The sequence below is a fragment of the Sapajus apella genome, unplaced genomic scaffold (assembly GCF_009761245.1).
Source record: "Sapajus apella isolate SASKATOON/1434 unplaced genomic scaffold, GSC_monkey_1.0 scaffold12, whole genome shotgun sequence".
Taxonomy (NCBI): Eukaryota; Metazoa; Chordata; class Mammalia; order Primates; family Cebidae; genus Sapajus; species Sapajus apella.
In genome coordinates, this window is record NW_022436952.1 from 7933000 (window position 1) to 7947844 (window position 14845).

The following is a 14845-nucleotide window of genomic DNA, read 5'->3' on the forward strand; positions in this document are numbered from 1 at the left end:
GCCTCCTTCCGTCCCTCCTCGTCGCTGGCTAAGGCTATTTCAGCAGCCTTCTAACTGGTCTGCTTTGGGTCTCCCTGCTACTCTGATCAGTTCCCTTCACAGCTGCCAGAAAGATATTTCCATTAGCCAGGCGTGGTGGCAGGTGCCTGTAATTCCAGCTACTCGGGAGGCTGAGGCAGGAGAATCATTTGAACCTGGGAGGTGGAGGCTGCAGTGAGCACAGATTGCACCACTGCACTCCAGCCTGGTGACAGAGTGAGACTCTGTCTCAAAAATAAAAATTAAAAAAAAAAAAAAAGAAAAAATTAAAAAACTTGTCCAAGGCCAGGCATGGCTTATGCCTGTAATCCCAGTGCTTTGGGAAGCCAAGGTGGGAGGATGGCTTGAGGCCAGGAGTTCAAGACTAGCCTGGGCAACATAGCAAGATTCTATCTCTACAAATAATTTAAGAATTAGCTAGGCATGATGGTGTGTACCTATAGTCCTAGCTACTCGGGAGCTGATGTGGGAGGACTGCTCGGCCCAGGTTCAAGGTTGCAGTGAGCTATGATTGTGCCACTGCACTCCAGACTGAGTGACAAGAGTGAGACCCTGTCTCTTAAAAAACAAAAAACAGGCTGGGTGCAGTGGCTTATGCCTGTAATCCCAGCACTTTGGGAGGCTGAGGTGGGTGGATCACGAGGGCAGGAGATAGAGACCATCCTGGCCAACATGGTAAAACCCCGTCTCTATTAAAACACAAAAAAATTAGCGAGGCGTGGTGGCGCGCGCCTGTAGTCCCAGCTACTCAGGAGGCTGAGGCAAGGGAATCCCTTGAACTAGGTCGGCGGAGGATGCTGTGAGCCGAGATCGTGCCACTGCACTACAGCCTGGGCGATACAGCAAGACTCTGTCTCAAAAAAAACAACAAAAACAAAAAACCAAAAACAGCAACAACAAAATACTTGTCCAAGAGTAATGCAGGTAGGAAGCAGCAGAGTTGAGATTCAAATTCAGATCTGACATCAAAGCCCTGTACTGCATGTGAGTAGAGCTGAGGATATAATAAACATTATTTATTTATGTTCCTATTATCTGTTTGGGAAGGGAAACGAACAGAATATCTACCAAATTGTACAAGGAAAAGTACAAATCCAGCAGTTAAGTGCAAAATAAATTATGCCCTACTATCTTACAAAGAATAAATCAGAACATATTTTCTGAAATAAGAAAATTTTAAGGAAGGTTAGGAGATGCATCCAGGCAGGAAGGAAAGCCTGTGAGAAAGTATAAAAGCAAGGAGAACTGCCGAGAGTGTCAACATGAAGTCTGGAGGTTGAGGATGGCCTGGGGGACAACCAATCAGAGGCTTTGAAATCAACATCAGTTCCTGCTTGGAAAGCTAATTGTGTTGTGATGAAAATGAACCTCAAAGTATATATTATATTTGGTTTAAAAAAAAGAAAGGGGCCGGGTGCGATGGCTCACGCCTGTAATCCCAGCACTTTGGGAGGCGGAGGCGGGCGGATCACGAGGTCAAGAGATAAAGACCATCCTGGCCAACATGGTGAAACCTCGTCCCTACTAAAAATACAAAAAACATCAGCTGGGCGTGGTGGCGTGCGCCTGTAGTCCCAGCTACTCCGGAGGCTGAGGCAGGAGAATTGCTCAAACTGGGGAGGTGGAGGTTGCAGTGAGACGAGGTCGCGCCACTGCGCTCCAGCCTGGTGCCTGGTGACAGAGTGAGACTGTCTCAGAAAAAAAAAAAAAAAAAGAAATGAAGAAGGAATAAGCTTTTAAGATCCTCCCCCTCCCCATTCTAAATACACCTAGCTGGTCTACTCTCTCGTACTATACATTTTTTTCCCCTTATGATCATGTTTCTATCACACTGGTGTTTTCTCATCTTTCTCCCAGAGTGTACATTTTCCAAGGACAAGAACCATATCTAAATGAAACTGTAAACTCTTTAGTATCAGCTACAGTCTTAGGGAATCTAGTGTAAGAAACTAACGAAGTTTTGTAATGCTGGTACTTGTGTGATGGATGTAAGCCAGGATAAGATCTTATTCTGAAACACTAATTTTTAGGGAAGGATAATCTCTGAGTGCTACAAATTCAGAGACGATAAAACAGTAATGATATTCTTACTAACTAGCAAGCATTTACTGTAGGTAGAACAAAGTTTGAGCACCATTAGAAAGGATGGTATGGGTGGGAGCAGTGGCTCACGCCTGTAATCCCAGCACTTTGGAAGGCTGAGATGGGCGGATCACCTGAGCTCAGGTGTTTGAGACCAGCATGGGAAACCTGGTGAAACTCTGTCTCTACAAAAAATACAAAAATTAGCTGGGTGTGGTGGCACACAACTGTAGTCCCAACTACAGCCTGGGCAACAGAAGGAGACTCTGTCTAGGAAGAAAAAAAAAAGGAGAGAGAGAGAAAAAAAAAAGGATGGTATGAAATAACTGAGATATGCTCTTAATATAAGAGATCCTTACCACCAGTTGGGGAGCCAGAACATTCAAATGTAACCTCAGGAACATACCAGCAAGTGCAAAATAAGAGTGACGGTATGAAATTAAATGCTTAACCGCCGAGGGTCTACAAAGGAAGAAATAAAGTGAGCCATTTTCAAATAAGTTCTTATGTGCAGTTCAACCTAAGTAGGTTATCAAAGGTATACTAAGCACTAAAAGCTAAGTATTAAATACGAAAAGCTGCCTGTGTCAACACTGGCCCAGGACATCCCCAAGGAGAGTGCTGGCTAAGGGTTTGGAACGTTAACTATTCAGAGTTCTTTACTTAGCACATCCGATGTTTACCTTATGCTGCTTTGTTCTTTAGCCTTGCTCCTGGGGAAATCTCCATCTTAACTGGGCCTGATTGAAATTGGGGTTCCGGATCCTAACTTAATGACTGAGCATGCCTGGATTCCACCCAGTCGCAATTGGCCAAGACTTGGTCCTCTCAAGACTTTTCTTACAGAGAGGTTAAATCCTCAAGGCCCGCTCTCAACTTTCCAATCTTTTCTTATGGCTCTTGCTTCAGCCTAGTATCTGTGACCAACTTCTCCTTCCTAGGCCCTCTCATTATTTAAATTTCCATTCTTTGGGGAGGCTTCAGCTTCACTGAAAACATTCCTTCCTCTTTCTCCGCCTCTTAACTCTCGGCTCAAGCATCTGGATTCCAGAGGTCATCCAAAGCTTTTCTGACTCTCATACCGCATCTCCACTTGCAAGTCACATTTTTCACCCCAGGGCCCCCAGTGCTCTCAAACCCAAACACAGTGCGGGAAGGGAGTGGGCGCTCGCCACAGAGATAAATTGGGAATTCTTTTGAAATGCAGCTTCTGGAAAATGGTTTTGCCACCTCCCGCGACATCAACTTACTGTCAGCTAAGGGCAAGGACAATGTCTCCTCTACCAGACAGGAAACTTCCTGATGGCGGACGCTACCCTTTAGTTCCTTTTTCAATTCCCCATTCCTACCCCTTCAAGACACAGGATGGTTCTTAAAATACGGAGTTTCTTTTACAAAACATCCCTCCGCAACTTTGAGTTTATATAATAAACGGAAACGTCCTTTAAACAATCAGGCAACGAAGAGGTTAACTCTAATCTCAGCAACCTGATGGATTCTGGGGGGTTTCCTTCCTCGAATCTAGAAATTAAAACGACCGGGAAGGGAATTTTGCCTAAAGTAAAGATGAGAACCATTTACATCAACTGTCAGGCTTCTGCCCCAAACAAGAATGGCTACCCACGCCCACAAAGAGTGCCACTCACGTAACTAAAAATGGCTGGCCCCGGATTCCACCACGGGCGTCACTTTCTGCCCAACTTCAAAATGGCGCCCACTGGCTTCACCAAAAGCATCGAACCTCCCAGCACTCTCTTTGGCCCGTAACGTCAGGTGACGCGAGACCCAGCCGGAAGTGAAGGAAAAAGCGCTTCAGCCCGCGGCGCCTGCGCAGAACGCTTCAGACGCTGAGAGGCAGGAGGCACTAGGGATCGTCCGCAGGATTGGGACTGCTACAGAGGCCGCCACGGAGCCCGCCGGAGCCACCGTTCCTGCTGCTGCTGCTGCCGCCGCTGCCCGAATCGGAACCGTCGGGCCGCAGCCGCCAGCAATGCCGCGAAGGAAGGTAAGAAACGGGAGAGGAGGGATGGCGGGTTTCTAAGGACAGTCGATTGAGCACCGTGACGCAGTTGACCACGCCTCACAGTGCTTGGGTCCCAACTTCCCGCTTCCCCGAACCTTGCTCAGCCACTCTCTCTTCCGTCCATACCCAACAGAAAAATGTGGGCCCGACCCTGGCCTCGGCCTTTGCTTGCAACTATTCCCGCCCTCTGCTTGCCTGGATCGGAGGCGTTCTTATTGTTAATTGGTCACTGAAACGTCTGGAAGCAAATTGATTGGCTGGTGACGCCGCCTGTTTGGGCTCAACGGTCACCTCCCCGCGTGCGGGGGCGGTGTCTGGCCCGGGCCCCAGCGCTCTATCATTGGCTGCAGAGAACGATCCCTCTTCTCCTGATTGGCCGGGATTGGCAGTCTGTCCCGTGGGGGCGCGGCTTAGCCGGACCTCGATTGGGTGGCCCGAATCCCCGCCTTTCCGAGTGGGGACGCTGATAGGTGGAGAGGCGGGGTTTTTGAGGCCTCGTTCCTTTCCAGGTGTGGGGCACAACAAAGCGGACTGAGTGTTGGGAAGGCAGCGCCCACTCCTAGGGGATCCTACTCAGGCCGGTTGCCTCCAAGCCGTAACATTTCCTTGTTTGCTAGTTTGACAGCGCGTAGAAAATGTAGTTGGTAAAAACCAACAACTTAAAGAATTAGAAGGGGCTTAGGAGATCACCCAGGAATGGCCCTGTCCCTTTTTGCAGCTGAACTAACGGAGGTCCATGGAATGCCGCAAGCCACTCAGGTAGTGGCAGATCCAGAATATAGAACAAATCTAACTCAATTCAACAAATGTCTGTTGACTGCTTTCTGCTGGGTGGTTGCTGAAGGTTCAGAAATTAATTAGACGTGATCCCTGGCTTAAGGATATCGCATCCCAATAGGAGAAAAGAGACATGAATAACTTTACAAGGATCTAGTAAGTTCTCTGCTTGGAGGTGTATACAGAGTGTTACGGGAAGGAAGTGAAGGAGCAGTTAAATCTGTTCTGGAGTACAATTCGAGGTATATTGGTAAAAGCCACATCGAAGAGGTGAGTTCCATTATCAAGCCAGGAAGGAACAAGTCTGACGTCAAGGCTTTAAATAACTAGGTAATTGGATTATAATGGTGACTTTTAAGATTCCCCCTTCATTTAGCCATTTTCTGTGATTCCTGCTCATTTCCCAGGTGTTTACCCTTGAGTTAGTTGGAAAGCTGGGTGGTGGTCTTGCTTATTTAAGTAGAAATCTTTCTCTTCACAGAGGTTTTTCGTGTTGAAAATGTACACTTTTTTTTTTTTTTTTTTTTTTTTTTTTTGTTTTTGTTTGAGACGGAGTTTCACTCTTGTTACCCAGGCTGGAGTGCAATGGCGCGATCTCGGCTCACCGCAACCTCCGCCTCCTGGGTTCAGGCAATTCTCCTGCCTCAGCCTCCTGAGTAGCTGGGATTACAGGCACGCACCACCATGCCCAGCTAATTTTTTTGTATTTTTAGTAGAGACGGGGTTTCACCATGTTGACCAGGATGGTCTCGATCTCTTGACCTCGTGATCCACCCGCCTCGGCCTCCCAAAGTGCTGGGATTACAGGCTTGAGCCACCGCGCCCGGCCTGAAAATGTACACTTTTTAATGTCTCCTAAAATGACCCCAGCTGATAGGTGGTGTGTGTGTGTGTGTGTGTATAGTTTTTTTCTTTTAGACGGAGTTTTATTCTTGTTGCCCAGGCTGGAGTGCAGTGGTGTGATCTTGGCTCATTGCAGCCTCCACCTCCCAGATTCAAGTGATTCTCCTGCCTCAGTCTCCCCAGTAGCTGGGATTACAGGAGGATGCCCACGATAGCTAATTTTTGTATTTTTAGTAGAGATGGGGTTTCACCATGTTGGTCAGGCTGGTTTTGAACTCCTGACTTGAGGTGATCCACCCAACTCTGCCTCCCAAAGTGCTGGGATTACAGGCATGAGCCACCTTGCCCAACGGGTGGTTCAGGCTCACCAAATGCAGGAATAATATTGGTGCCTTGAAATAGGGAATTCTTTTGGGATCAGAGTTCTGGTCCATGATATTTTGAAATAGTATATATGGTTTTTTAAAAATGTGATAGCTTTTCATGGAGACATTGAATAAAAGCTACTCTAAAGTTAAGTGAGGTCCAGCACCAATGATTTTCTCACTACAGTAGACCTTTTTTTGTGATATTGATCTCCAAATGGTCTTGGTTCATTCTTAGTGCTAATACAGTAAGAATTAATTCTCTTCATGCCGGGCGTGGTGGCTCACATCTGTAATCCCAACACTTTGGGAGGCCTGACCAACATGGTGAAACCCCGTTCCTACTAAAAATACAAAAATTAGCTGAGGATGGTGGCAGCCTCCTGTAGACCAGCCACTCAGGAGGCTGAGGCAGGAGAATTGCTTGAACCCTGGAGGCGGAGGTTGAGCTGAGATTGCGCCATTGTACTCCAGCCTGGGCAACAAGAGCAAAGGAAACTCCACCTCAAAAAAAAAAAAAAATTAATTAATTTGTTTAACAAAAGTTCCTTATTTGTAGGTTATTCCATTTAAGAGTTCTAAATAAAGCTGCCTGAGGTTGGGAGAATGGGAAATGCTTGTGGAATCCTTTCTTAGGTTTGAAAACTTAGGTGTTTTCAGTGTCACAGCTTTTATTTTCAGTGTTAATGCAAACCCTTAGACCAAATGCTACTGTGCTAATGTCTGGATTTATGGTATTGCAGAGGAATGCAGGCAGTAGTTCAGATGGAACCGAAGATTCCGATTTTTCTACAGATCTCGAGCACACAGACAGTTCAGAAAGTGATGGCACATCCCGACTATCTGCTCGAGTCACTCGTTCCTCAGCCAGGCTAAGCCAGAGTTCTCAAGGTAAAAATCTTCATTTTTCCTTACCATTCCTCACATCTGGCTGTCCATCACATTATTTTACTAGGTAATGTGGAAACTGGTCCCTTGGCTTGGTGTAGGTGACAGTGCACCAGATGATTGGTAAAATGTAGAGTGAATGCAGAGTTGTCAGGTCTTTAACCATGCTTCTATCGGGGACTACTGTCCAATTTGTAGACTCAAAGGAACTGTGGATGATATAATGGATAAACACACATGTATGTCTCGAGGGGTTTTTTTTTTGTTTTTTGTAGAGACGGGGTTTCACCATATTGGTCAGGCTGGTCTCGAACTTCTGACCTCAGGTGATGCACCTGCCTTGGCCTCCCAAAGTGCTGGGATTACAAGCGTGAGCCACCGTGCCCAGCTGAGTCCTTTTTTTTTTTTTTTTTTTTTTTTTGAGATCGCAGTGTCTCCAGTAAAATGGGAATGTTATCCCTGCACTTTCTGTTTGAATGGTTTAGGCTTAGGGACTTGAAGTACAGATGGTATCTGACTTATGGTGGTTTGATTTAATGATTATTTTTTTTTTTCACTTTACTGTGATACAAAAGCAATATGTATTCAGTAGAAACTTTTTGAATTTTGAATTTTAGTCTTTTTCTGGGGTAGCAATATGTGGCCCAAATATTTTCTCATGATGCTGAGCAGTGGCAATGAGCCATAACTCCCAGTTGGCCATTTGATCATGAGGGTAAACCGATACTCTTCAGTATATGATCTTTAATAAATTACATGCAATATTCAACACCTTATTAAAAATGGGCCTTGTGTTAGACGATTGTGCACAACTATAGGCTAATGCGTTTAGAGCTTGTTTAAGGTAGCATAGGCTAAGCTATGATGCTCTGTAGGTTAGGTGTATAAATGCTTTTTTTTTTTTGTTTTTATCTGCAAACAGGGTCTTGTACTCTGTTACACAGATTGGAGTGCAGTGGTGCGATCTTGGTTCACTGCAGCCTTGACCTCCTTGGCTCAAGCAATCCTCCCACCTCAGCGTCCTGAGTAGCTGGGACTACAGGTGCGCGCCACCATGCCTAGCTAATTTTCATTGTTTTTTGTAGAGACGAGGTCTCATTATGTTGTCCAGGTTGGTCTTAAACTCCTGGACTCAAGCAGTCCTTCCACCTTGGCTGCCCAAAGTGCTGGGGATATAGGTGTGAGCCCCCATGTTCAGCCTATAAATGCATTTTTTAAAATAAATGCATTTTTTAGTAAATGCATTTTGAACTTACAGTACTTCAACTTATGATAGTTCATAAAGACTTAACCCCATTATAAGTCAAAGACCATCCTTAGTCCTTTAGACTTGTTATTGGTGGAGGCCAGTACTTCTAAAACCATGTTTAATTCTGGAATGTAATCCAATACACACTTAATGGATATAAATAGTTGCACCAAAATATCAGTGTGGAAATACATAATTTTGCTTTGGTAATAAAGAATTGAGAATCTTGGGGTTGTCCCTCTAGTGCATTTAGGCATTTGGGCTTAGATTTGGAGGGTATCCTTTGACCCCTCCTGGCTCTGCTCTGGTACTCCTTGAGGAGGAAAGAAAGTTGCAGCTAATACGGAAAGCTGATGATCCATAGGTGATAATAGATTAAGGGAAAAAAAATTTAACATGTTTTGAGCACTTCAACAGTGTTTTTTTTGTTCCTTTTTTTTTTTTTTTTTTTTTTTGAGATGAGTCTTGCTCTCTGTCACCAGGCTGGAGTGCAGTGGCATGATCTTGGCTCACTGCAACCTCTGCCTTCTGGGTTGATGCGATTCTCCTGCCTCAGCCTCCCGAGTAGCTGGGACTACAGGTGTGTGCCACCACACCCAGCTAATTTTTGTATTTTTAGTAGAGATGGGGCTTTACCATGTTGACCAGGGTGGTCTCGATGTCTTGACCTTGTGATCTGCCCGCCTTGGCCTCCCCAAGTGCTGGGATTACAGGCATGAGCCACCACCCCCGGCCACTTTGGTAACTTTTATGAATATGTTGCACAATGGGAGGAAAACCATCAGTTTTTGAAGCAAGAAATTGGGAATATTCTCTTTAACAACTGTTCTAGCTTTATTTTTGAATTTACGATTTTGGCTAAAGTATTGGTATTGTCTCTTGATTTCTCAAGCTTTAAGTTTTTACCACAATGAGACTATGGTTAAATAACTACTGTAACTCAAACACTGTGTTATGTACTGGTAACCATGATAGAAAAATCATAGTTTTTATCCTCAAGGATCTTACAGTTCAGTGCAAGATATAGATATGAAAATTGATCATGGGAGTACATTATGGCAAGGGCTGTGAGAAGGGTTTGCATAGAGTACTTCAGAAGCCCAGAGGTGGGGCAGACAACTTAGGTCAGCACTCCCACAATGATGAAGTCTTTGGTTTTTTTTTTTTTTTTTTTTTTTTTTTGAGATAGAGTCTCACTCTGTTGCCCAAGCTGGAGTGCAGTGGCATCATTTTGGCTCACTGCAGCTTCTGCCTCCCGGGTTCAAGTAATTCTCCTGCCTCAGCCTCCCAAATAGCTGAGATTACAGGCGAGCACCAACATCCCTGGCCTTTTTTTATATTTTTAGTAGAGACAAGGTTTTACCATGTTGTCCAGGCTGGTCTCAAACTCCTGACTGCAAATGATTTGCCCACTTTGGCCTCCCAAAGTTCTGGGATTACAGGCATGAGCCACCATGCAGGGCCGTACAATGATGTCTTAAAGGCTTTAATAGGAATTTACAAGTAGAGGGGAATATGTTATTCCCATTCTTGGCAGACAGAACAGCATGTCTTAAGGAAAGGACATATATTCTTAGAAAGTATAATTGACTACGCCCTAGACACCTGAAAACTAAGTATTCAAAACCGCTAGGAAATGCATAAGTGCTGGGTCTCTTTCTAGTTATTATACCTGGTGACCACAGAGTTGCCTATCTCCAGGGGCACCATTTACAATGTCATCAGTGTAAGGTGGTCCTCCCGAGAGGAAAATGTAGATCATATTGTGAAAGGAGGCTCTGGGGGTGTACAGACTGATGACCTTGCTTTGTGCTAACTTTGTTCACCCAAAAGCTTGGGAACTTACAGTTTTCTTTGGAGAATATAGAACATTTCTTCAGATTTTTTTGTTTTTAATACATATGTCGAAGGTGCATAGCCATGAGAGAGTGAGGCTGGCACCACACCCTGATAAGTACATCCCGTCCTCCAAAAATGAAAAAAAATTAATTAAAATAACATATACTTTAGAGAGGATTTTGAATATTCTCACCGCAAAGAAATGACAAGGATTTGAGATACAGATATCCTAATTATCTTGATTTTATCATTACACAATGTATATGTCTTATCAGAACGTCAGAGCATACTCCATAAATATGTGTCATGTTGTGTCAATTAAAAACTAAAACATATCTATTAAAAAATATGCTTTAGAGGCCGGGCGCGGTGGCTCAAGCCTGTAATCCCAGCACTTTGGGAGGCCGAGGCGGGTGGATCACGAGGTCAAGAGATCGAGACCATCCTGATCAACATGGTGAAACCCCGTCCCACTAAAAATACAAAAAATTAGCTGGGCATGGTGGCGCGTGCCTGTAATCGCAGTTAGGAGGCTGAGGCAGGAGAATTGCCTGAACCCAGGAGGCGGAGGTTGCGGTGAGCCAAGATCGCGCCATTGCACTCCAGCCTGGGTAACATGAGTGAAACTCCGTCTCAAAAAAGAAAAAAAGAAAAAAAAAAAAAAGCTTTAATTTCAGCTTTGAATTTCTTTTATTTCCTTTGTCAGGTTGGAGATATAAAAGGTTTGCTGAGTGCCTCAGAATAGGTTTTTCCATCCAAAAAAACGTAAAATACTGTATTCCTGCTTTACCTTTATGAATCTATTATGATTGTGCCAGAGAGGATAATCAGAAAGAAAAAATTGGCCCCTTAAGAAAGGAAATCGTTGTGTTTGTTGTTATATCTTTAGCAATAGAATATATGTTTTATGATGGGTTAGAAAAAGGGAAATGAATGAGAAGGTACAGCTAATATTTATAAAGCACTGTGTACCACGGATCATGTTAAGTGCTTTACATGCATTATCTCACCTATTCCTCACCACAAACTGATGAGGAATGTGCTACTAGTATTCCCCTCCCCCCCTTTTTTTTTCAGACAGAGTTTTGCCCTTGTTGCCCAGGCTGGAGTGCAGTGATGCGACCTGGGCTCACCACAGCCTCCACCTCTTGGGTTCAAATGATTCTACTGCTTCAGCCTCCCAAATACACAGTTAGCTGGGATCACAGGCATGCGCCACCACACCCAACTAATTGTGTATTTTTAGTAGAGACGAGGTTTCTCCATGTTGGTCAGGCTGGTCTTGAACTCCCAACCTCAGGTGATCCGTCCGCCTCGGCCTCCCAAAGTGTTGGGATTACAGGTGTGAGCCACCACGCCTGGCCTAGTATTTTCCTTTTCACTAGGTCAGGAAATAGCCTTGGAGAAAATAACTTGCCCAAGACGCCCCAGCTAGTTGTTATGGTAGAAAGCAGTTGAATCAACTTCAGTCGTAATTCCAGAACCTAAACTATTAATGCTGTACCACATTACACTCTATACCTGAGCTAGGCTCTTTTGCTGATGTTTTATTTAATTAAATGGATATTTTAAGGCTTTGTTGGATTTCGTGAAATAGGAGGAGGAGCTACATTCTAATAAATCATATGGATAGGAAGTAAAACAGATTTCCATCATTTTCTTTATTTTCTTTTAAAATTGGGATCAGATTCCAGCCCTGTTCGAAATTTGCAGTCTTTTGGTACTGAAGAGCCCGCTTATTCTACCAGAAGAGTGACCCGTAGTCAGCAGCAGCCTACCCCAGTGACACCGAAAAAATACCCTCTTCGGCAGACTCGTTCATCTGGCTCAGAAACTGAGCAAGTGGTTGATTTTTCAGATAGAGGTGAGTGGGTGTGGTATGACTTAGACCTATTACAGAGCATCTGGGTGAATTTCTTTTTAAGGAGGCCTTGTGGCCACTGCAGATGCATGCCTAATACTTCAGCTAGATGAATGCAGTTTATTGCTTCCTTTCTTATGTCTTCCTGAGGACAGTTTGCTATCAGAGTATTCTCAAGGTCCAGAGTAGCTGAAGTATATTAAATCAATCCTGTAACAGGAAAAAGAGACTGGGCCTTCTCAACCACAGATGAAAAGGGCTTGAAGTAGACCTTCTTATAGCCATACTTAGTCCATTTATCTCCAATTTTTTTTAATTTTTTAATTTTTATTTTTTATAAAGACAGGGTTTCACCATGTTGGTCAGGCTGGTCTTAAACTCCCGACCTCAGGTGATCTGCCCACCTTGGCGTCCAAAGTGCTTGGATTATAGGCTTGAGCCACCATGCCCTGCCTTATCTCCAATTTTTTATTTTTTGAGACAGAGTCTCGCTCTGTAGCCCAAGCTAGAGTGCAATGGCGCAATCTCAGCTCACTGCAACCTCTGCTTCCAGGTTCAAGCGATTCTCCTGCCTTAACCTCCTGAGTGGCTGAGATTAAGCGCCTGCCACCACACCCAGCTAATTTTTGTATTTTTAGTAGAGACGGGGTTTCACTAGGTTGGCCAGGCTAGTCTTGAACTCCTGACCTCAGGTGATCCACCTGCCTTGGCCTCCCAAAGTGCTGAGATTACAGATGTGGAAGCCACTGCACCTGGCCGAAGCAGACTTTCTTATAGCCATACTTCTCAGTCCATTTATTTCTAAATTTCTCAATGCAGAGGTTACAGACTGGTGAACTACTTCTAGCCTGTCCACATGATTGGTTGGTTTGCTGGCACATTGTTTAAAATTTTTAAAATTTGTTGCTAGTATTTGAAAACACAGTGATTTCATATGAAAACCTGGATTAATAGTTTATTTTAAACAATGAAAAGATCTGGGAACACTGGGTGGCCAATCACCCATAGTAATAATTGGCTGGAGTTGAATAGCAGTTGTCCCCTTTAGATGGACAATGAGCTGTCTACTTGGCCTTGCTGAGTCCCTGTAGACATTTGGTTTGCAATTCCTGATTCAGAGTCTGGAATTTCAAGATTGAATTGTTAGACTACCAACAGGTTCACTCGAGTCATTTAAGTCCATTCACATCTTAAATCTGTTCAGTGTCACCCAGAAGGACAATCACTTTCACTTATCTCCTGTACTATGTATCTCCTGGAAGGGAAGTGGGATAGTAATGTTTTTAAAATTTATTTCCATCCAGTTTTGATTATCCATGTTTAGCCACTCAGGAGAAACACAGATAGGTGTAATAGGTAAAGTCCAAATTTCATTTTAATCAGAATTTAAAGTTGCACAAAAGGAGTGGTGTAGTAGTGCCTCTTCATTTTCCATTTAGCCTTCTAGCAGTTGAGTAGCTAAAAGTTACTGGTTGAATCGTAGAAAGAGGATTTGGGAAGCCCATAAACTCTTCTGAATAGTAAACCTCTTAGATAAATGAACTGAATAGTAAACCTCTAGATAAATGAACCCCACTCATAACTTCTACCAATTGCTTTTGCTTTAGAAACAAAAAATACAGCTGATCATGATGAGTCACCACCTCGAACTCCAACTGGAAACGCACCTTCTTCTGAGTCTGACATAGACATCTCCAGCCCCAATGTGTCTCATGATGAGAGCATTGCCAAGGACATGTCCCTGAAGGACTCAGGCAGTGATCTCTCTCATCGCCCCAAGCGCCGTCGCTTCCATGAAAGCTATAACTTCAATATGAAGTGTCCGACACCAGGCTGTAACTCTCTAGGTCAGTGTGCCCCAGCTTTATGACATCCTTTGTTCTGTGGTTCTCTCTCCCAGCATCATCCAGAAGTGTTTTGTGTTCTATTGAGATTTAGCTTCCTAGGCTCTTCAGTGGTCATGTGCTGAGTGATAATGAGTTGCTCCCTTGAATAAAAGCATTTCTCTTCTTGGCCTATGGTCCATAGTAATAGAACTGGTTTTTCGAGAGCTTTTCCCAGTAAAAAAATTCCCTCCTTTTCCCAGCAAAAACAAAAACTATCTCAAAATACCTGTTGCGTGGCACAAAGCTTGTACTCAGTGAGGACTACTTAAGGGTAAGCTAGTGCAGAATAGTGGTTGCACGGCCATAGCTGTTAAGGTAATGAGAAAAACATTTCCTGTCAAGAGGCTGTGAAATTAAGAGTATACATGAGACCCTGGCCTTCTGTAACTAGTAATTTTTTTTTTTTTTTTTTTTTTGAGACGGAGTTTCGATCTTGTTACCCAGGCTGGAGTGCAATGGCGCGATCTCAGCTCACTGCAACCTCCGCCTCCCGGGTTCAGGCAATTCTCCTGCCCCAGCCTCCTGAGTCACTGGGATTACAGGCATGCGCCACCATGCCCAGCTAATTTTTTTTTTGTATTTTTAGTAGAGACGGGGTTTCACCATGTTGACCAGGATGGTCTTGATCTCTCAACCTCGTGATCCACCCGCCTCGGCCTCCCACAGTGCTGGGATTACAGGCTTGAGCTGTAACTAGTAATTTTAGGTCTTGTGTTTTGTGTACTTAATAAGTATAAACAAGATAAAATATTTCTTCTGTGATAAATAAGTATCTTACTGTTTTCTTATGCGTTTTGCCCCTTAGTGAATTACTTTAGAGATTCTTTTAGTGGTTTGAACCTTATTTGTGCACCTTCAGTGAGCTGAAGTTCAAATATTGGGCTTAAGCTTTTGTCTAGAGTTGGAAGATGCTGATTGGGAGATAAGGGGCCTTTCACTACTGGGTCTGCTTCTCAAATTCACCCTTTGCATGTGGCCATCAAGTTTGAAAAA

General features: G+C 44.0%; 1 protein-coding gene across 2 annotated transcripts in view; it reads left to right on the forward strand.

Annotated features, from left to right (window-relative positions):
• Nucleotides 1-3830: 3830 nt before the first annotated feature.
• KAT7 (lysine acetyltransferase 7) overlaps nt 3831-14845 on the forward strand; it is a 37964-nt gene continuing 26949 nt past the window's right edge. For both annotated transcript variants that reach the window (XM_032279947.1, XM_032279948.1), the window contains exons 1-4: nt 3831-4126; nt 6873-7020; nt 11793-11969; nt 13574-13813. In XM_032279947.1, coding sequence (XP_032135838.1) covers nt 4112-4126; nt 6873-7020; nt 11793-11969; nt 13574-13813 — 580 coding nt within the window. In that variant the 5' untranslated portion in view covers nt 3831-4111. The remainder of the gene's footprint in view (nt 4127-6872; nt 7021-11792; nt 11970-13573; nt 13814-14845) is intronic.